Source organism: Saccopteryx leptura, chromosome X (assembly GCF_036850995.1).
Source record: "Saccopteryx leptura isolate mSacLep1 chromosome X, mSacLep1_pri_phased_curated, whole genome shotgun sequence".
In the NCBI taxonomy this organism is placed as follows: Eukaryota; Metazoa; Chordata; class Mammalia; order Chiroptera; family Emballonuridae; genus Saccopteryx; species Saccopteryx leptura.
In genome coordinates, this window is record NC_089516.1 from 22,115,351 (window position 1) to 22,138,559 (window position 23,209).

A 23,209-nucleotide genomic window follows, 5' to 3' on the forward strand; every position below is an offset into this window, starting at 1 on the left:
TATAATTATGTTAAACAGTGTCACCCCAATAAAATTTCATTTAAAAAATAATAAATAAATAAATAAATATTATTTTGCACAAAAGACTAGAGTAAAATAGCCTTCCCTTAAAGGATTTGAGTCTGATGGTTTGATTTATAGCTGGATTTGCAACACATGAAAACTTTCCTTAAGTTACCTTAGAGTTTACTTAGGAGGATATGACCATTTTAAAGTACAAAGCAGATGAGTAGAATACCAATGTACTTTATCTTAAAAGACTTTAGCCTGTAGTCAAGGAAGATTTGAGAAATTTTTCATTAATTATGGGTGACTTTTAATAACATTTCAAAAAGTTTATTTTTTAAAACAATTTCACACATACCCCATACTGTTACAGATTTGAAACATAATGTAGGAAATGTCCATAAGGTAACATTATGAAATGTCCATAAGGTAATATTATGAATTTTTTTTACTGATAGGCATAGTTGCTCATAGGTTCTAAAAGTGTTAAATATAATATTGTGGCTTTATTTACATATTGTGTTGTCTTTTCTCACTCAGGTGTAGTTTAATATAACTGCCCAGATTTACCTGCCTTGGATTCTCACTTAAGTATACAGTACTTTTTTGGTATTGAGAATAATATGTGGCCCTGGCCAGTTGGCTCAGTGGTAGAGTGTCAGCCCACTGTGTTGATGCCTCAGGTTGGATTACCGGTCAGGGAACACAGGAGAAGTGCCCATCTTTTTCTCCACTTCTCCCCCTTTCACCTCTCTCTCTCTCTCCCCCCCCCCTCTCTCTCTCTCTCTTTCTCTCCCTCTCTCTTTCTTCCTCTTCCTCTTCTTCTCCTTCTCCTTCTCCTTCTTCTTCTCCTTCTCCTTCTCCTTCTCCTTCTCCTTCTCCTTCTTCTTTTTCCTCTCTCCTGCAACTATGGCTCGACTGCAGCAACTTGGCCCCAGTCACTGAGGATGGCTCCATGGCTTCCCACCTTGGGCAATAAGAAGAGCTCCATTGCTCACCAAGCAACGCCCCAAATGAGCAGAGCATTTCCCCTTAGTGGGTGTGCCAGATGGATCTACTTGGGGTGCATGTGGGAGTATATCTCTCTGCTGCCCCTCCTCTCACTGAATAAAAAAAGAGAGAGAAATAGAAAGAGAATAATATGTTACTATAAGTGGTTCCTCAGAAGAGGATAACATTTCATAGTTTTCTGGCCTTGAAGGTTTTTTGTTACCTGTTTATTGTGTTTCCTTATTTGTTTATGGATAAGTATAAAGTGAATTCTCACAGGAGAAGGAAAAATAAATTGTGCTTCTTTATGAATTAATCTGTGAAACTTTTACACTTTCACTATTTTTTTTGTCCCAGGAGTCCTTGGAACTAAAATAAGGGATGTTCAGTTCATAAATTTGTATTTAAATGCAACTCTTGCTCACAAATAAGTTTATAATCTGGTAAAGAAGCAAAACATAAAATTTAGTTATAATGAATTTGAAGAAGCGGACTGAATTTAGATGGTATGTGGAGGATATAGCAAGGGCTTAAACAGCCACTTGGGCACATAACAGAGAAAATGGTGGAAATAATTGACAAAGGCTTTCTGGGTGGACTGGATTGAGTCTTAAGCTCTAAAAGACAGCATTGGAATGGTAGGTAAGATAGCAACTTGAAGTGAGACCGGAGATGCGAAAAACTTGAGCACAAAGGATGGCAAGAGAGGGTGTGTCTCAAAATGAAATTCATCAGAACAGGGCAAAGCGGTGAAGAATCTTCACTTCAGTGGACAGTGCTTGTTCTTTCATTCTTTGGATAGGCTAACCTTGAGTTCAACCATGCTTTTAGAGACTAATACAGAATGATGGGAAATAAGACAATTTATTAAATGAAAAAGCCTGGAAAGATTGGGTGTGTGAAGATAACAATGTGTGAAAATTAAGTATGAGGACTTTTGTTTGCAAAAGGCCAGTTCTGTTTTATTGAAAGATACTTTACAGCTTGTAACCTAATAGCCACTTTATTTGTTAGATCTATATATCATTTTTGCTAGTACTAACACCCACTATTTATTGAGCTACTGCTCACTCTCTTTTCTAATGTACAATATGCTAAGTGCTTTATATAACTTGTTCATACATTTAATCCTCATAAGAAACCTAAGATTTAAACATTTTTACATACCTAATTCCTAGTCTTACAAATGAGAAAATTAAAATATTACAGAAGTTAAATGACATAAATTGCTTAAGGATAAAGAGAGAATAAATGATAGAGTCCTATTCAGACATAGATTCAGGTGACACAGGGGTCTCGATTTCAACCACATTTATGTTTCAGGATAGGGATTACAATTGATGACTGGAGCACCAAAATCAGCCTGGAGTCCTTCTTTGTTCAACCTACATGACACATTTTTTGAGAATCTGAATGTGTACTTTCATAGAGGTGACTGTTAACTAAAGTCAATATGCGTCATTGACTTAAACCATCTTGATATTTAATTAAGATTTTAGCCTCATTTAATGTTATAGGTTGAAGATTCGCCCTACTCTATCTAAACTATATATATATATATATATATATATACTCTTAGTATATATAATACAATATATTTATATTAACACAACACATATTTTAAAAATACAAAGAGAAAACATTTGGGGAAATATTACAACATTCTTAAAATACCCAATAACATTGGTTTTGCAATCTTAAAATGACAAAATTCCAAAGATTCCTTCTTTCTCTTCCAGTTTCACATCTTGCTTTCCATGAATAGACACAGCCAAAGGGATTCCCTTCTGTAATCCCCATCCATATGTCTCTGCCAACCAATTAATTGCTCATTAATGCATCAACCTAGGTGTTAATTTGTTGACAGACAGATGCATTTAAAAAAGAAGTTGTAGATACTGTCCCAATGTCCCTAACCTACTCTGGAACATAAGGAAAACCATAATCACAGTGAATTAAATGTCAAATTTCTTGTTTCAAACATGTATTTCCAGCTACTGTGATAACTTTTCATTGTTTTTCTATTGAGACTATGTTTTGATTTTATTTTATATTATTCTCCATTATGGAACTGCATTTTCTTTTCAAAATAAGTACATTTTGAGGGATGTGGCTAGTATTTTTTAAATTTCTTTTTTATCTTCGCCACAAGCTGGTATACCAGTTACTATTCAGATGTCTGTAAAATTATTTTATTTTCCTAAAAATCTATAACAAATCTGTTAACTGGAGAAAGAATTCTTGAAAATTCAGATGGTATGTACAGTAATTTTAACACAGCAATTTTTCACATTTTTAGCGCATTAAAACTATTTTAAAATTGTTTTATTAAATTCACTCTAAACATTATAATAAAACCTCACAAATATCTTAATACTTTAAAAATACCTTGTTTTATTTAAACTTTTTTCAATTTTATTACAGAGCAGGCAGTTAGGTGAGAAGATCATGAGCATGCTGGATCTCAACTAAGATACCTAACCCATGTCAGTTTCTGTTGCCTCTGACCTTAGCAACAAGAACGAGCAAGATCTCTAATTATACAAATAATTCACATATCTCTAGCCTGGTAGTTAGATTCACTGATGGAAGATCAAGGAGGAATGAGCCATTTCAGGCCCAACTGCTACTTCATGTCAACAGAGTAAAGTAGCACATCATATTGGAAACAATGTGTGTACACACACACACACACACAAACAGAAATGACTGCTGCCTCCTTTCCATTCTCCTATTAATGTGAATCTCTCTTGTAGCCTACTCTAATTAGATACATACAAGAAAATGGAATTCAGGGAATTTCAGTTTTGTCTAGTCAAGTCATTACCTTACAAAGCTATTACAATGTGCATTCTCAAAGATGACGAGCTTTGTTGGGTGCTAGAGTAAGGGGTCTGGGTAACCACTGCTTTATGAAAGTACTGGCTCTTGGAAAATAAATGAAGGAACTAATGTAGAAATCGGAGTATGGAACCATAGATCAACTTATATGTTTTCACAATAGTTCCAAAAATATTGCTCACATGTGTGTATTCAAATTAAATAAACAAAGGGATTAAGAAATAATGAATTTACTCATTTTTCCTCTCTACTATCTCCCACCTCAAACAGCCATTCTTAATATTGAAAAGAAATCTCCACTTTCCACTTTTTGGGGGGCAATACTTTTCTAAGATGAATTGTCTTGGTTATTACAATGAAAAGAGAAAACTCTCTGAAAATTTTAAGGGAGGAGTGAAAACAATGGAAGTAGCAGTGTTGGCTTGACTACAGGAGAGAGCACAAATACATTTCACACCTCTTCTTTGGCTCTCCAAATAGAGAAACTATGGCTACAGGACACAACCTTATTTATTTTTATGAAGGAGAAGAAGAGTTTTATTTATACTGTACCAAATTCCTGATGTTGGAGAAAGAGGTTGATTGAAAGAGGGAGCTAGACTAAAAATAAAAAACAAATTCACCGGCCCTGGCCGGTTGGCTCAGTGGTAGAGCGTCAGCTTGGCGTGCAGAAGTCCCGGGTTCGATTCCCGACCAGGGCACACAGGAGAAGCGCCCATCTGCTTCTCCACCCCTCCCCCTCTCTTTGTTTCTTTCTTCCCCTCCGGCAGCCGAGGCTCCACTAGAGCAAAGATGGCCCGGGCGCTGGGGATGGCTCCTCGGCCTCTGCCCCAGGCGCTAGAGTGGCTCTGGTCGCAACAGAGTGACACCCTGGAGGGGCAGAGCATCACCCCCTGGTGGGCAGAGCATCGCCCCCTGGTGGGCATGCCGGGTGGATCCCGGTCGGGCGCATGCGGGAGTCTGTCTGACTGTCTCTCCCCGTTTCCGGCTTCAGAAAAATACAGAAAAAAAAATACAAAAAAACAAATTCACCAAAGTTGATTTAAAATTTTCATTTGTGTTGGAAAAATCCACAGTCCTTAACTATGGATAAGTGTCTCTTCTTATATTTATATTATGGTAATGCTGTGCTTCCAAGAAGTATCATTAATCTATAATGTATACAACTGTACTTTTCAGCATATTTAGAATCACAGAACTGATCTTGACTGAGGGAGAGTTGTTTGTTCAAGGACCTTCTATGTCTATAGACTATTGGAGAAAAGAGGCAGTAGAGGAATAACCATGACCTTACTGTGCTACCTTCAAGTAGAATATATGGTGACATTTTAATGCTATAACTAATTTCTTCCTAAATTATAAAAGCAATATTTTTACATAGCATCATTCTTTAAAAAATAAAGAAAAAATAAAGAAGAAATAAATAATCAAGATGTATAGAAAATGCTTCAAAGCTTCATCCATGAAATCTTTTTATTTTTTTAAGTGAGAGGCAGGGAGACAAACAGGTTCCTGCATGGACCCGGCTAGGATCCACCTGGAAAGCCCACTAAGGGGCGATGCTCTGCCCATCTGGAGCTGTTGCTCTATTGCTTTGCAACTGAGCTATTTTAGGGCCTCAGGTGAGGCCATGGTGCAGTTTTCAGTGCCCAGGGCCAATTTGTTTGAATTAGCCATGGCTGAGAAAGGGGAGAGAGAGAGAAAGAGAAAGAGAGAGAGGAGGGGATTGGGTAAAGAAGCAGATAGTTGCTTCTCCTGTGTGTCCTAACTGGTAATCAAACCCAGGACTTCCACACACAGAGCCGATGCTCTATGGCTAAGCCATCAGGCAAGGACCCATCCATGAAGTCTTAAGAGTCTCCTGTTTCAAGTGAGAAAGTCAAAAAGCATACCTTTTGAGTAAATAGTGGTAGGAAAACGTACTAATTAAATCTTTCAGAATTACAATTTTCTGCTCAGAAGAATTTGGTTATGTTTCATAGTTTTATTAATTTTGTCTTAATTTTTCCAGAACTATTTTTATTATATTATAGGCCTGATCATGTTAAATGAAAGTATCACATTTGGTCACGTTAATCTGATCAGTGAGTATTTTCATTAATTCAAGATAGTGTTTGATTCAGAATGCACATCCTATCAGGAAAACTTGTCGTTAACTTTTAAAAAGGTTATTCAAAAGCTAGCTCCAAAAGTTAATGTTATAAACCATTATCTAGACATGAACAAATATATTTATTCTTTCTTCTATCTGTGCTATGTTTCCAGATGTTCCTAAAAAAGATTTAAAACTAATCGTACCATTTAACTTAAATTGATTAGATACTTCAAAGGGCATTCCCTGTCAGATTCAACTTTTGTGGGTGGGGACAAGTTTATTCATCTAACTAGAGATTCATATTCAACAGTGTGAATGATTCATAAATGTGTTATAAAAAGTACTCATCTCTGTGAAATGATACAAGTGGTCATTTTCCTAAAGACAAGAAGACTCAGTTATTTTAATTTACTTCTACAACTTTCTACTTAGAGAGTTGCTAATATTAGAACATAATTTTTTTTAATCACAGAATAATAGTGATGGACACAAAAAGTAAACTTCAGAAAACCAAATACCTTCTTTAGTTAAGAATGCTGTAATGATACTCTCAAGTGATAACCTTTATTAGATGCTGATAACTCTCAGATGCTACTGTGCAATCTCTTTTATTGAAGATATGTTGAGGGTTATAAACCTTCCAGATAGGTGTCTCTTAAGCGCTGCATAAGGCAGTTGTGATTAAAAACTATGTGAAAATATCCCAATAGCTCGCAGAAGAGTAACCAGTCTACATAGTATTGAGAGTGTGTGTGTATGTGTGTGTTTTAATAAGATAATGGTTTAGTGTAAAGGCCAGGAGTAAAGGTAAACACCATGATAGAGAATAAAGTTATAGAAAGTGATATGGAACTGAAAAAACAAGGAAAAAATTCAGAAGAATGTCATAGCTTCTCAAGATATTTTTGGTATAGAGACTAAAAATACTTTTAAGCATGCAAACAAATGTCTCCTAAACCTGAGGTTCTATGATCAAGAAAGAAGGATGAAAGTTAGAATAGAAGGGTCACTTTCAAGTGATTTTAAAGACACCAATATTAGAATGGACTGGGAAAGTTAGATACAGGTTCCAAAGAGAAATAATGTGTCTTTTTCAAGAATGAAAAGAACTGAGAGAAATAGCTCTGGTCATACACTGGAAAGGAAAATAACAGTAAAAATTTTCAAATACTTTAAATATCTATGAATACTATCAACTTCTGAAACTTTTCATGATTAATTCAGCATAGAAAATTACTTCTTATTTTGAACTCCAATTTTTCAAACTGCTTTCATGGCAGTTCAAACTGTTATCATTTCTCCTTCTATCAAATATGGACAAAAAAAACAACAAAAGATAACTAAGCTTCATAGTATATTTTAGGCTCAAAAGCTGTCAGAAGCAATTTACCAAGCCCCTATAGAGGGAAGAAAAATAGAGCAAACCCATGTGTGAAACACTAGAAGCTATACTGAGTTATTTAAATATAATACTGACCAACAAAAGCCCTTCTAGATAGGAATCAAGAAAACACAAAGTAGTGAGTTCACTGAATGCTCAATTACATTTTAAATAATAGGATTGAGCATGAGCTATCATTATGTCCTGCACTAGCCATGTTTTATAAGTTTATAAAACTCCTAAAAAAGATTTTAGTTGCACACGGTTTGGGCCTGCATATGCCCTGTGTCAGCCATATGCAGCTGGCATATTTAATAAATCTCCTCCTTTAATAAAACCTTTCAAAATTCATCTGGACTTGGTGTCTCCTCCTTTAATAAAACCTTTCAAAATTCAACTAAACTTGGTGTCTCTACGTAAACCCACTGAAGTGAGGTATGGTACTTTTCAGAATCTGGGGTACAGTACTTTACACTATGAGTTGATACTTCTCATTCCTCCCCACCTTCTCTCTTCTTTCTGTAAAATTGTGTGGCCATATATATCTTTTATTTTAACACAACCAGCCCATGTAAGAAACAACACAACAGCCCTGTACAGTAGCTCAGTGGATAGAGTGTCAGCCCAGCATGAGATATCTTAGGTTCAATTCCCGCTCAGGACACACAGGAGAAGCGACTATCTGCTTGTCTTCTGCACTTCTGCACCCTCTCTCCCTTCTCTCCCTCTTCCCCTCCCACAGCTAGTGGCTCAATTCATTCAAACATTGGTCCTGAGCACTGAGGATAGCTTGGTTCATCCAAACAGCTTGGTTGGTCCAAATGTGTGCCTCAGGCACTGAGGATAACTTGGTTGATTTGAGCATCAGTCCCAGATAAAATTGCTGGGTGGATCTCAGTCAGGGTGCATGCAGGAGTCTGTCTTTCTATCTCCCCTCCTCTCACCAAATATAATAATAATAATTTTTTTTTTTACATCACAAGGTATATGTGTTTTAGAACAGATATTACTCCTAAATAAATCAAGACCTAAGTAAACACCTTATAGTTTTCCTCTAAGTAAAGTACTTTCTTAAAAGGTGACTCATTCCTAATTTCATACTTTTGTATTTCGTTGCTTCTGCATTTTGTACATAGGTATGTACTGTGGGAAATTATTAGAATACTAGCAAGAGATAAATGTGGTTCTTGTCTACATTACTAATGGGATCAAATTAATACAGTGTCATAAATTTTATCCCACCACACTGCAACCTGTGAGACAAGCTAGGAAAGTACATTCTAGAGGTTTTGGTTGGTGCAGGCTAAGCTAGGTAACAAAGCTAAGTAACAAAATACAATGTTTTCAATAAATTAGAAGTATATTTCTCTCATTAAGTAGATCAGTAGAGGGAATCCAGACTGATGGGGTCATTATGTTCCATTAAGTCATTCAGGGACCCAGGTTCCTTGTATCTTGTTGCTCCAACCTTTTGTCTTTGTATATATGGTAGAACTCATCACTTCTTCACACAGTTCATTGGTCTGATCTCGGTCATATGGCCACAAGTACTTGCAGGGGGAAGGTAGGTAATGCAGGCTACCCAACTAAATATTTGGGGGTTATGTTACTAAAAGAAAGAGAGATTTAGTGGTCTCTGCCTCATTAACTACCAGCCAGGATTTAGAGATCACAGATTAAGCATAAGAAAGATAAAGGCAATGTCAGGACATGGTTTGTTCAAGAGCATGGCTACCTATATGTAATACTTATGCCTGAGTTAACGGCTGGGTTTTGTCAGTATCCTTCACCACCACCACTAATATTCCTTTCTTTCCACCTCCTTTTATTATTCTTTCTCTCTCACTCTTCCTTTTCATATTCCTACTTTTTATCCCCTCTGGCTTTTTTTTTTTCTTGTTTCAATTGTTTGTGATACTGAGGTCTAAAGAACTTGCTGATCACTGGCCACAGATAAATGCTTTCTTTATATATGTTAAGGACTGATTTCAATATACTTGGAGGCTAAAAATGGAATACTTTACTTTAAAAATGTGAGACTCTGGAAGAATAAGAGAGCACTAAAAGATTTAAAAGAATGTGGAATTTTGCACAGTAACTATGTAATTAATGGAGCAAAACTAAAGGAGATGTCTTATCAAGATGCAATCATAATTTTTTAAGATTAATATGTCAACAAAAACCTAAAAATGTCTGCATTGGAGGGAAAAAGGCTTATTTTGTAGATGACTCAAAACAATTTTAAAAATTAATAGAAGTATAAGCAGGTCTAATGTCTTGGGCAGAAAGCAAACCACAAGTCACTTCTTTCATCCACTCTTCAACTGACAGACAAAATGGCACTACTTCCCTGTACTTTTTATGTTATGTGTATTTTATCTTAATAAAACACATTAGAAAATGATCCTACTTCTTCTCCATCACCAAGTGTTTCTAAATAATCTTTTTGAGCAAATCCATTTTCTGGAAGATAAATGTTTTCCACTGAACAATCATTAGTTTCCTCCTTCTTTTATCTAATACCCATCTTTTCAACACTCAGGTGTAACATCACATTTTCTCAGGGTAGGGTCTTCAGGTGGCAACAGATGTTAAGTGATGCATGAGGAGTCCCTCTCTTCAACCTGATGTTCATTAATTTTTCTAGATGCCATAAACTTTTGCATCATGCAAATAGAAGGTAACCATCAAGAATTAGAGTTAGAGTCCTCACAAGAATCTTTGATCCATGTAAACGCAATACACTGATTACATTCCTGTTTCGCACATCCTTTCTTCTCAAGTGCATGAGTTCCCTTCTCATTCTAAAGGGATTCTGCCACTACTTCTCTTCCTTGTTATCAGTGTGGGAAATATTTTCAACATTTCATTCAAATTCTAGTATGCAACCCCCAGGTTCCTGAAAGACCTATTTGGCCTAGCTTGATTCATGAACTGCTAATCATCATTCATAGAAAAGTTTAACTCTCATGACAATAACAATATGAGTAATAGTAATAATTGCTAACAATTTGTGAGCACTTACCATGTGTACTATGAATGTGTATTAACTCACATAACTTCAACTTATTTTTGATTACTTAAATCCTCTTGCAATTCTATTAACCAACAAAATAAGTTGCTCTGTCATTAAAAACTAAAGAAATATACTTTAAGATAGTCTGAAATACATTTTCATAAAGAAAGCTGACACTCCAGCTGAATTTTGGTGAGCAGATTTAAAAGTGCATGTTTTGTTTTTCTGGGATTTTGTTCCCTTGAAACTTAAGCAGATGTTGTTACATTCTGCAAGAGTAACATCCTCAACTATGAGCTTAATATATCCTATCCCTTCCATTTCTTTCCTTTCTTTTGGAATCCTAAGATAAAACTCTGATTTCCAAAGAACTCTCTGTGGTTAGATACTGGCAAATATTATGTGCCATAGGTCGATATACTTATTTGGGCCAAAGATTTTGAGGAAGTTACAAGGGAACTTTCTTTATTTGTGTGTGTTGGGGGCCAGGGCAAGGAGACATAGGGGTGGAGTAAAAAAGAAAGAGAGAGATTCTTTTTTTTTTGTATTTTTCTGAAGCTGGAAACCGGGAGAGACAGACAGACTCCCGCATGCGCCTGACCGGAATCCACCCAGCACGCCCACCAGGGGGGGATGCTCTGCCCACCAGGGGGTGATGCTCTGCCCCTCCGGGGCGTCGCTCTGTCGCGACCAGAGCCACTCTAGCGCCTGGGGCAGAGGCCAAGGAGCCATCCCCAGCGCAGCCCGGGCCATCTTTGCTCCAATGGAGCTTCGCTGGGGGAGGGGAAGAGAGAGACAGAGAGGAAGGAGAGGGGGAGGGGTGGAGAAGCAGGTGGGCGCTTCTTCTGTGTGCCCTGGCCAGGAATCGAACCCGGGACTTCTGCACGCCAGGCCGACGCTCTACCACTGAGCCAACCGGCCAGGGCTGAGAGAGATTCTTTATTTATGAATAAAGCTTTCTGGAAGAAGAGCCATTCAGTGTAACTGGTGAAAAAAGACAAATATGTTTTGTAAATCACTTTGTTTTTTATCTTAAATGGAAAGTCTTTGGCAAAACATTTATCTTTACCATGACTATAGTGTAATTTTAATACAGATGATTAATGGTGCAAATAAAATTAAAATCCTCCTGTATTCAACATCTTTTTTATTATTATTAATTTTAATGTATTCAACATCTTAATTAAAAACAAAATGCTCACTATTTTCTAGTTTCAATGAGTAAAATCTCTAAATACTGATACTTTTTAATTAGGGAAGAAATTTTCTTTTAATTTAAAAAGAGGGCTTTTTTGTTGTTGTTTTAATTCTTCAGTAAGTTAGAGAGTGTCCTCTAGTGGAGAAAGAATCTCTGCTCTCAGCAGTTTTAGAAATGGCCAAATGATCTCTTAGAAGACTGCATTAAATCACAAATGAGCCTACTGCCCTTTGGAATTCAAGGGTTGAAGGGAAAATGTATTATTTTTCCTCTAAGGCCTGTCACATTGTGGCCTACTTGAAATCCTGCTGTATGACAAGCATTGTTCTTATTTTAGATAGCAAATGATTTTTTTCTGATCAATTTTGGAGTGCTTCTTTCGCAATTGGTGAGATTGAGCTGATAGTGCATCTTTCTGCCAAAAAAAGGCGGCAGAAGCATTTAGTGCAATTCACTGTGGCTTTTATAGATATCAACTTAAGACAGCAAGAATACTATTATCTTCAAGGCTCCAGCCTGGCTGACAGATATATTTGATGTGTGCAGCTACCTAAGCCATAGCTTAAATTATTCAGTCTTGTTTGAAGGAAAACAAAGAAACAGAATTGAGAAGAAAATTATTAACTTAATGTGTCTCTCTCTCCCTTGTAACTTGGGGAATTCTCATGCTAATTTTCTATATTTCTGGTCAAGTGTAGTAAATAGTACTAATACTATCACTTAGGTGTCAGAAGTGAGACTGGAGGTGTTTTTTTCAATATCTAAAAAGAAGAGGATGAGGAAGAGCTGTGGTATTTGACTCTCTCAATCACATGTTAGGATGACCTTATGAGAAATTGCATGTTACAGCAAATTAGAGATCAAAAGATAAGATGGATAGTTTCTCTTGATAACAAGTTAAATTGTTTAGACTTACACAGAATAAAGATCAAATTTTATTTCTGTTTTTATATTTGAATAAAGAAAAAAGACTAAAGAAAGAGTTTATAAAATCCTTCAGTAATCCAACAAATGTCAAAGATATGTTGTACATGTATAAATATTGGGCGTTGCTTATTTTAAGGGCAGTAATAGGAAATGAAGCAAGCACTGTACTCCTGCTAACAATTTTCAGAGAAACATACTATCATTATTTTCATGCAGACATAATAAATGAACACATGTTTAAAAAGTTTTGCTCAGATGATATGAAGGGAAGAGACATATTGTGACCAGTTCAAAGGTAAAGTCAAAATAGCAGATTTATACAGAGTGAAGGAATGTTGAGATGGTTTCCAAGTAGAAAAAAAAGAAAATAAAAATGGTTTGCCCTGGGTTTGGAGAGAGAGGTAAGAAAGCAGAGGGGAAGTGAAGTCAATTAAATTACTGTCAGACATGGGAGAATTTACATATCAGACACTAAATTTCTGAAAATGTAGCAATGGACTCTCACAAACTGGTATAAACTGGCTTCAGCTTATAGTGTTATAGTATCTGAACAGGGAGGCCCTGCATATGCAATGTTGAAGGCCAGTTTATAAAATAGAGTTGACCTGCTGAGATAAGCTGGAGACATGTTGCCTTTAATTAAAGTTTGATAACGGTAGAGCGTCGGCCTAGCGTGCGGAGGACCCGGGTTCGATTCCCGGCCAGGGCACACAGGAGAAGCGCCCATTTGCTTCTCCACCCCTCCGCCGCGCTTTCCTCTCTGTCTCTCTCTTCCCCTTCCGCAGCCAAGGCTCCATTGGAGCAAAGATGGCCCAGGCGCTGGGGATGGCTCTGTGGCCTCTGCCTCAGGCGCTAGAGTGGCTCTGGTCGCAACATGGCGACGCCCAGGATGGGCAGAGCATCGCCCCCTGGTGGGCAGAGCGTCGCCCCATGGTGGGCGTGCCGGGTGGATCCCGGTCGGGCGCATGCGGGAGTCTGTCTGACTGTCTCTCCCTGTTTCCAGCTTCAGAAAAATGAAAAAAAAAAAAAAAAAAAAAAAAAAAAAAAAAAAAAAAAAGAAGCAAGGGAAAATGCAAGTTTGAAAGATATTAAACATGTTATTAACTGATTCAAAATTATTTATTGAGTTCCTAACATATTCAAGACATTGTAATGGGTCTTTGTAACATGTAAAATAAATACAGATATAATTTCTACTGTTGGGGAATAAATACACTAGTTGTTGGGTTACACATGCAAACAAACTAAGTATCCTTGGCCCAGGTCCCTGCACTCAGCCACCTCTTTAATTGTTCACTCCAGAGAGTGCCCCCTGAAGCTCTTTGCCCTGCCCCACAGAAGGAAACCCAGACACAACTGGGTTTCTCATCTTTCCAGAGCCCTGCCCTGGGTGTTTAGCTGCAGGGCTGCATCCTTACTTTTTGCCCTTCAGCTGATTCCTACCTACCTTTATTGGCCTCAATGCACAGATTTTTCAAGTGTGCTTGTTCAAGGAGCTGGAATTCCTTTGTTGAGTTACAGCCATTTGAATTATTGAAATTTCAAGGGGAAAGATCAAGACATTCTCTCACTCCTCCATAATTTTATAATTCTATTTTCTTATTTGTTTTTATTCATCTCTATCTGCCCTTACTGAGTGGAGTGCATCATCTCTCCCGAGGCCCTACCCTGCCCCATGAATTTCCTTTCACTCCTGGTTCTTATTCAAACTCAAGGAAAAGGAGGACAGATCTTTATTTCTGCTTTCAGACATAGGTGATACACACTTGTCCCAGGTCACAGTAATTACCTAAATGAAAAGTATTGGGTAGACATAGCTTGCCTCCTGTATGGCCAGTAGCCATGGCCATCACAGCCGCCAGGCACATGCAGGTTCCCATTAGATTCGGACAGATGATAAAGAAACAATGGAGCCAAAAACTGGTGGGCTATGCCTTTCTTCTAGCCTCGCAACTGGCTGGTGAATAAAAACAAACAACAGGGCACCAAAACCCACTCATATGTTCTCCGGTTCCACAACCAGGAGAATCTTTTCCAGTTTTTACTAGAATTAAAAGCCCCCCACCAGTCTCAGCAGAGCTCACAAGAGCCCTCACCTCTGTTCCCCAACTGCACACCTTCTCCCTTCTACTCTCTGCACAAACTCTGCAAAAACATGGTCCCCTTCTTTTTTTTTTTTTTTTTAATTTTTTTTAAAAGATTTTATTTATTCATTATAGAGAGGGGAGAGATAGAGAAAGAGAGAGAAGGGGGGAGGAGCAGGAAACATCAACTCCCACATGTGCCCCGACCAGGCAAGCTCAGGATTTTGAACCAGCAACCTCAGCGTTTCCAGGTTGATGCTCTGTCCATTGTGCCACCACAGGTCAGGCTAAATTTTTCTTTTTATTTAATTTTTTTTTAGAGAGGAGAGAGAGTGAGAGAGAGAGGAGGGGGGGAGGGAGGAGCAGGAAGCATCAACTCCCATATGTGCCTTGACCAGGCAAGCCCAGGGTTTTGAACCGGCGACCTCAGCGTTCCAGGTCGAGGCTTTATCCACTGCGCCACCACATCCTTCTTCTTCTCTTAAAAACTTTTGGCACAAAAACCCCTCCTCCAGAACACATTAGCGTAACAAAGCCTTTTCTCAAGTAGGAAGGTAATTAGCAGTTTCACAGATCACATATCTGGGCAGCCATTTTTAACAATAAAAGTGAGCAACTCATAAAATACAAATTCATTTGCCCAACACTTCCCAAACACTTAGGCAGTTGGGTCTCAGGTGTGAGCCTGACTTCACCTGGCCTTCTCTCAAGATTGACTCTACTGGGCTCCTGGTGCCCTTTCCTGCTAGCAGATCTATGCATAAGAAGGGTGGCGGTGTATTTTGCTCAGCCACATAAATAGGTATAATTAAGAGAAACCACTTAAAAGTCTCTTCACAGAACAGGTTGGCTCAAGTGGACTTTTGATCCTGATAGTATTGAGAAATAGCTGGCAACTTCCCAATCCTCCAATCCTACAGACACCGAGATGCATATAAATTAAAAAAAATTAAAAATATATTTTTTCTGCCTTGAGAGGCTCCCTATCATCACGTTGATAGAAAGCATAGTAATCTGTAGTCTCTGCAATCAACTATGTTTTATCCTTTTAAGTAATTATGTGGAAAAAATCCAATCTTTGCAGTGAACGTTCCTTATATGATCCTATAATAATGTAACATTCTCAATCTTGCTTGATTCTCACTGATCGAATCCCAGTATCGCAAGTACAGTAAAAGTGATTTCTTTAGTGTGCAGATCTAATTATGTCAATCTCCTTGAAACCTTTCTCCAGCTTAACATTGCCCTTAAAAGGAAGTCCCAAATCCCCAAAATATGGCCTCCATGGAAGGATAAGGCTACCACTACTCTGGCCTCACCAGTTCTCTCTTCTTCCCCATCCCCCTCCGCCAAGTACACTTTAACTTTAGCCGGTCTAGAGTTATTTCCTCCAAAGTTCTCTTGCACTTTTCACTCATACTCTTTCTTCTGTGCCTGGAGTGCTTTCCTATTTTTTCCTCACCTTCTTTTAATTCCTTCCATGAATTCTTTGACCCATAGCAAGTTCGATCCAATCTAGATAGAGTTCATTTAGGTGCCCCCGCAACACTGCAGATACCCCTTGTACTGGCATTCAAGACAAGATAGTCAAAGATTGGGTGAACAAATGTGATTGAGAAAGCAAATCACTGTAAACATGAGTGCAAGAGTGATTTTCTAGCTGTGGCAGCACAAGGACTGCAGGTAGGAGAAATGAAGAATTAGGTCATCAAAAATCACTTAATCTGGGAAGGTAGGAGTATAACAGAATAGACAAGTTCAGGTCTCAATGAGGGATTCAATTGACTTCTCTTTAAAGAAATATCAAGCTGAATTGCTAATGGCATGGTCATTATTGATAAGCCCCCATATTCAGCAAAGCTGTAATAGAACATTAAGCAATTTCTGGAGAGGTCTGTTTATGACTTTCAGTCATTGTCTCCTACTTAAAATCTAAAACTTTATCCCTTAAAAGATAGATTTTATAAATTATTGACATAAAAATTTAAAACTCTCTAATATATGTTCATTCTGTTGACATGTGATGTTAATCATCGTAATATGAATTCATGACTACTTTGACACTCTAACGGGTAGTGCAATTGTATAAAAGCTAGTGCCCTTGTAAAAATGTAAATGCAAAGAATATTAAATTTAAAGTTGTTTTGTAATATTGAATTGATACTTCCCATAGAAATCTGTGGTTGATTTCCAATCAATAAGACTGACATTTAATTATCTACTTTGTAATGTCAGTATTCTCCAACAGAAGTGTGATTTCATATTAGAATATTTAGAAGATATCTATGTACAAAATTAATAATAAAAAAACCTTGGAGCTCTATTTTGCTTCTTAAAAGCTTGTAGACACTTTCTGGACTTGCCTTATCTGGTCTCTAGTGTTGACTATTGTATATAGATATAATTAAAGTCCATGAGGAATCTCTTACTTGGAGAAGATTCAGGCATAAACAAAGATAAAAAGAGAAGGCTATATCATGCCATCTTAGAAAGATTAGAAGAGCAAGAATTTATTTATGAACTATTCATATACAGTGGATATAACTAAGAGAGTATTAATTTTATTCAATAAAAATCATCTTGCTGTAGAACTTAAAGAATAGAATTTACATATAGTTAATACCCATGGCAAGGCTTAGAAAGAGTTCATATAAGCACATTATGCTTTTCTTTGGGTTTATTGTAGAATCATTCATAAGCACAATTTCAGGAGATGTTTACTATTAATTTGTAGCTTATCTGTGAGGTTTCCAAGCCTCTAAGCATCTCCTTCTTTGCATCTTGAAGTCATAGAGTTGTCAGGTCTTATAGAATCTTCACAGGAATTTCTAAAATTGAGAAAGTTTGCTTACTTCAGTTGCCAACAAAGATGTCACTAAGGCCTAGTTTCAGCCCCTCATGTATGAAGCACCTATCCCTGAGAGGTCCCTTGCCCCAATCCAAGTGCAGTAGACCCTTCCAGGTCCCTGTCTCACCCTCCCACCCATTTTCTGATTCCACTTAGAAGCAGTAGGATTTTAAAACTAGTATATACTACAATATTTCAGTTCTCTAACACTGGCTGAAGCTTGAGTAAACCAAGTACTTGCAAAATGGTGTCAGCTGTCCAGAAATAAACCTTACATTCTCTGCAGGCATTAAATGTGCTTCCACCTTTTTGTCAGAGACCTCTACATACCTTTTTAAGTAATCAGCCAATCTGTACTAACCATTGCAATTGTCTCTCCTGAAAAACATATTGAAAGAAACTAATCTCTACAGTACTATCATTGAATTTACATCTAATAAAAATTCCTACTATTTATTATCATGAGTTGTTCATTTGTTTTTAATGTTCTTTTCTACTTGAACATGTGTTGTTTTTCTTAAATTATTATTCTTCATCTAATAAAAATATTTTAATAATGTTTTTGGGGGGATCCTGGATTCACAGTTTCTTTCACATCTAAAAATTTCATTCTCTTTCTATTACTTATATTGAGGACTGACAAACAACTTCTAATTGTGCTATAAAATCTTATAATTGTCAACATTAAGTACCCTCTGATATCATTCTTTGAGAAGGGCACATCACCTCTGTGAAACTTCCCCAATAATTTATAGCCTCAATCTAATCACTTAAAAACATCAGGCAAACCTATGTGGAAGAACCTTCTATAAAATAACTCACTAGTCTTATTTAAAATTTTATGAATCACTATCATTTCATTAAACAAACTGTCAAAAGTATACATTTTATAAATTTGACAAAAACAAAAAAAAACCTGAAAAATTAATATTTTAGGAAGATATTTCATTAAATCAGTGAAGTGATTAAAATGTTACTTGCTAATTTGCTTAAAATAAGAGTATACAAATAGTTTTATTACATATTTCTATCATTTCTCTCCCCAGGTGACTCAGCTAATCTAACCTGCAGAGCTTTCTTTGGGTACAGTGGAGATGTCAGTCCTTTAATTTACTGGATGAAAGGAGAAAAGTTTATTGAAGATCTGGATGAAAATCGAGTTTGGGAAAGTGACATTAGGTAAAATAACTTGTTTCTTTTACATTGTTGTCAGTATTAACATTTACCCTGTTGGTGACTAGAAAGTGAGCTAAAAAGAAAGAAATAGTTTTGTTTTGCTTTACTATTATAATAAAAATATTGCAATATTTAATGGCAAAAAGGCAAAACACTGTTAAGAGACTATAGAATGGCAAGAAAGAAATGACATTTGTAAAGAATTTCTAAGAAATAAAGAGTTTTTCATTGTGGAATATATTGAATGAGACAGACCAAAATTACATCAAATCTCAAAGATGTGATATTGTGTCTTTTGTTTATAAGAGTTCTTTGTTTTCAATTGTTAAAAGAAAATACTAAGAAAACACCCAGACGCAACCAAACACAATGTCTGTCATTTCCTTTTATATGTTTTTTTATTTGAAGCATCAGGTAGACTATAAAGTACTTGGTAGAAATGATAAAAGATATACAATTTTTTTTTTTTAAGTAATCGCATGTGAGAGAGAGACAGAAACAGACAGGAAGGGAGAGTTGTTCATTGATTGCTTTCTCATACATGCCTTGATGGGGAGGAGGGCTCCTGCTGAGTCAGTGACCCCTTAGCTCAAGCCAGCAACCATCGGGTTATGTCAATGACCTCATGCTCAAGCCAGTGACCCTGTGCTCAAGCCTGTGAGCCTGCGCTCATGCCAGCGACCCCAGATCTACAACCTGGGTCCTCACTATACCAGGCTGACTCTCTATCCACAGTGCCATGACTGGTCAGTCCTCAAATTATTTTTATTACTTTTTTGTCTGACTTTAAGGTCTAAATATAAATATAGTGGGAATAATAAGGAATAATCATTAAAAATGCCAATGATTTGAAAACATAGTGCTTAAGCCTATTCTTAATTATTTTAAAAGAATTAATTTACTCATTTACTTTTACATATTGAAGTATTCAAATATTAGTAAAATTATTTTTGGTCATAGATACTCTTTTTTTTTACAGAGACAGACAGAGAGTCAGAGAGAGGGACAGATAAGGACAGACAGACAGGAAGGGAGAGAGATGAGAAGCACCAATTCTTCACTGTGGCATCTTAGTTGTTCACTAATTTTCTCATATGAGCCTTGACTGGGGGGGCTATAGCAGAGCAAGTGACCCTTTGCTCAAGCCAGTGACTTTAGGCTCAAGCAAGTGACCTTGAGCTTCAAGCCAGTGACCTTACGCTTCAAGCCAACGACCTTTGGGCTCAAGCTAGCAACCAAGGGGTCACCTCCATGATCCCACGCTCAAACCAGTGACCCCATGCTCAAGTTGGCGATCTTGTGGTTTCAAACATGGGTCCTCCGCATTTCAGTCCGATGCTCCATCACCTGCACCACCGCCTGGTCAGGCTTATTTTTAATTGTAATGTATGGAAGCAAGCATATTAATAATAATTAAGTTATAACTGAATCAAAATGCTGACCATTTGTAAAGTTTTCCATCTATAGGTCAAATCTTCTAGGAATACATAAGCATTTTAACCAAAGTTCCTTTTCTTAGAGGAAGACATTTTTAAATGTGAGGACTTTTAAAACTTGATCAAAGGTATAAGGATCAAAGGTTCTCAACAGAAAATGAAAACATATAAAACTGTCATATACAGTTATTTCTACTGGGATCTTCTTCCTGGCAACAAATACACAAAACTCTTACACTCCAACTGGGTTTCGAAATGTCCCAATAGAAAATTCTTCAATATGTACTAAAGTCATATTTACAACTTTACTATTATCATTTACCCATATACTCTGAAATGCTGAAGTTAAAGAAGGACAATAAATAACCTAACTTTGCCTTTCTCTCTTTCTATGGGTGCTCAGGAAAGGTTCTAGCAAGATATTTTCTTTAATTCTGCATTAGGAAGTGTTCTGAAGAGATGAATTACCAAACAGATGGGAAGGTAGAGATGGAAACTTTTTGAATAGAGAGAAGGAGATTTACTCTGAAATTTTCCATGTGCTCTGAAAGATTGCTAATATCTTTGACAATGAGATTAGTGAGCATTTACCATTAATTTTAAATGTCAGAATTTAACACTGCATTAGAACACTTGTCTACAGGTTTATAATTTCATATTTCTTTAAAAATAGGCAATTGATTTGTATCATACAAAAAGAGGCCAGGCTGGAGTTTCAACTGAAATGTCAAAATAACTTAATTCTTTTCTAATTCTTCCCTTTTTATTAACCTGATATGTTATTAGTTCTCTAGCCTAAGACATTAGAATTTCTTTGTTTTTTACAGGGACAGAGAGAGAGAGAGTCAGAGAAGGGGATAGACAGGGACAGACAGACAGGAACGGAGAGAGATGAGGAGCATCAATCATCAGTTTTTCGTTGCAAGACCTTAGTTGTTCATTGATTGATTTCTCTATGTGCCTTGACCGCGGGCCTTCAGCAGACTGAGTAACCCCTTGCTCGATCCAGCGACCTTGGGTCCAAGCTGGTGAGCTTTTGCTCAAACCAGATGAGCCTGTGCTCAAGCTGGCGACCTCGGGGTCTAGAACCTGGGTCCTTCTGCATCCCAGTTCGATGCTCTATCCACAGCACCACCGCCTGGTCAGGCTAGAATTTCTTATTGCACCTTTTCATCATATTTCTTCTTAAAGAGAAAGCAACTTGACAACTTTTCTTCAAGGTTTCTGTCACCTCTTCATTATGACAGTGTGACTGTCCTGCTAAGAGAGATAACTAACTGCAACTTCATTAACTTCTACTAAGACAAACTTACTCATTAGAAATGAAGAGAGCATGATATAATTTGATTAGGCTAGCAAAAATCCATAGCCAAATTTGAAATACACATGCTGCAGGAATTTTCATATCAGATTCAGATTCATGTAAATTTTTTTCTTTTTCATGTATGTGTATGTTTGTGTGTTTTTTCTTTTGTTTGTTTCATTTTGTTTTATATTTTAGAATTCTCAAGGACCATCTTGGGGAACAGGAAGTTTCCATCTCATTAATTTTGGACTCTGTACAAGAAGGTGACTTGGGAAATTACTCCTGTTATGTTGAAAATGGAAATGGACGTCGACATGCCAGCATTCTCCTTCACAAACGGGGTGAGTATAACCTTCTAAGTTTGAGTTGTTGACTAAACCTATAATGGGTGGGAAAAGAGTGAAAACAAAAAGAAATTAAAATGTGTTTTTCTATACAAATTTATATTAAATAAAATAATCACATTAGCATTTGGGATATCAAGGCAAATAACAGTGGATGGGTGACTAGACCAGGCTCTAGAATCATATTTGGATTTATTGCTCTACTTTAATACAAACTGTATACTTTGGGTATGCTTCTAACTTCTCTAACTTCTCTACACTTCAATCACCTGCTATGAGGATGGAGAGAGGAATAGTGTCTATTTTTCAGTGTGTTTTAAAAATGAAAGAAGACAAAAAGTGAAGAGTTTGAAAGAAAGTCTATACACAAGAAGTATTTAGTTAAGTATAATTTAGCCCTGGCCGGTTGGCTCAGCGGTAGAGCGTCGGCCTAGCGTGCGGAGGACCCGGGTTCGATTCCCGGCCAGGGCACACAGGAGAAGCGCCCATTTGCTTCTCCACCCCTCCGCCGCGCTTTCCTCTCTGTCTCTCTCTTCCCCTCCCGCAGCCAAGGCTCCATTGGAGCAAAGATGGCCCGGGCGCTGGGGATGGCTCTGTGGCCTCTGCCTCAGGCGCTAGAGTGGCTCTGGTCGCAACATGGCGACGCCCAGGATGGGCAGAGCATCGCCCCCTGGTGGGCAGAGCGTCGCCCCTGGTGGGCGTGCCGGGTGGATCCCGGTCCGGCGCATGCGGGAGTCTGTCTGACTGTCTCTCCCTGTTTCCAGCTTCAGAAAAATGAAAGAAAAAAAAAAAAGTATAATTTATTACTATTAGAAAGAAGTAAATCAATAAAAAAACAACTGAAATAGTTTTAAGTCCAAGATTATGTTCCTTATTGGAAGGTTATTCTTTTAGTGTAAAAATTATGCTCAATGGATTCATCATTGCAGTATTTCATGATTTTTTTTCACCTTGAAAAACATTTACATGTGTAGTATCTTTTTCTGATTAATAATAATTCATTAATTACCTATTAATGAATTATTATTCAACTATAATTTATTAACAATGATTCAAGCACAATAGGTTGTGGTTAAGTGAAAAATCTGCCACACTAAATCTGATTCTACAACAGCCCCAATGCCTTATGCACAGGGTTAAAATATATAAAAATATATATTGAATTTTTTATATTGGGTAATTATAAAATTTGATTCATGCCTCTTAGCTGGTAAAAGTTTTCATATGCATTACAGGAGAAATAATGTATTTTTCCATGTTATACTAAGTGAAACTTTCTAGTTTTTGGAACCACTACACTTGATCTTTTACTCAACAAATTTACAGTGATTTTAAATTCAAAGTATATGTTTAATCCTAGAGTCTTTGAGATTGGAAAAGAAAGAGAACTCTGAAGACTGTTTCTTGCACTTTATTGGGCAGTAGAATTCCTTTGAATACTGTTACTTGAAACTATGAAAACAGATAACTCTTTTGTCAAGGTGATTACAATGTTAAAATAGTGTGCTCTGGGGGAATATGAGTAATGGGAAAGGTAAGCAGCAGCTAGCAATATCATTGT

General features: G+C 37.1%; 1 protein-coding gene across 1 annotated transcript in view; it reads left to right on the forward strand.

Annotated features, from left to right (window-relative positions):
- Positions 1–23,209, forward strand: part of IL1RAPL1 (interleukin 1 receptor accessory protein like 1) — a 1,376,054-nt gene that overhangs the window by 1,318,130 nt on the left and 34,715 nt on the right. The window contains exons 7-8 of the mRNA XM_066356450.1: positions 18,433–18,565; positions 21,500–21,645. Coding sequence (XP_066212547.1) covers positions 18,433–18,565; positions 21,500–21,645 — 279 coding nt within the window. The remainder of the gene's footprint in view (positions 1–18,432; positions 18,566–21,499; positions 21,646–23,209) is intronic.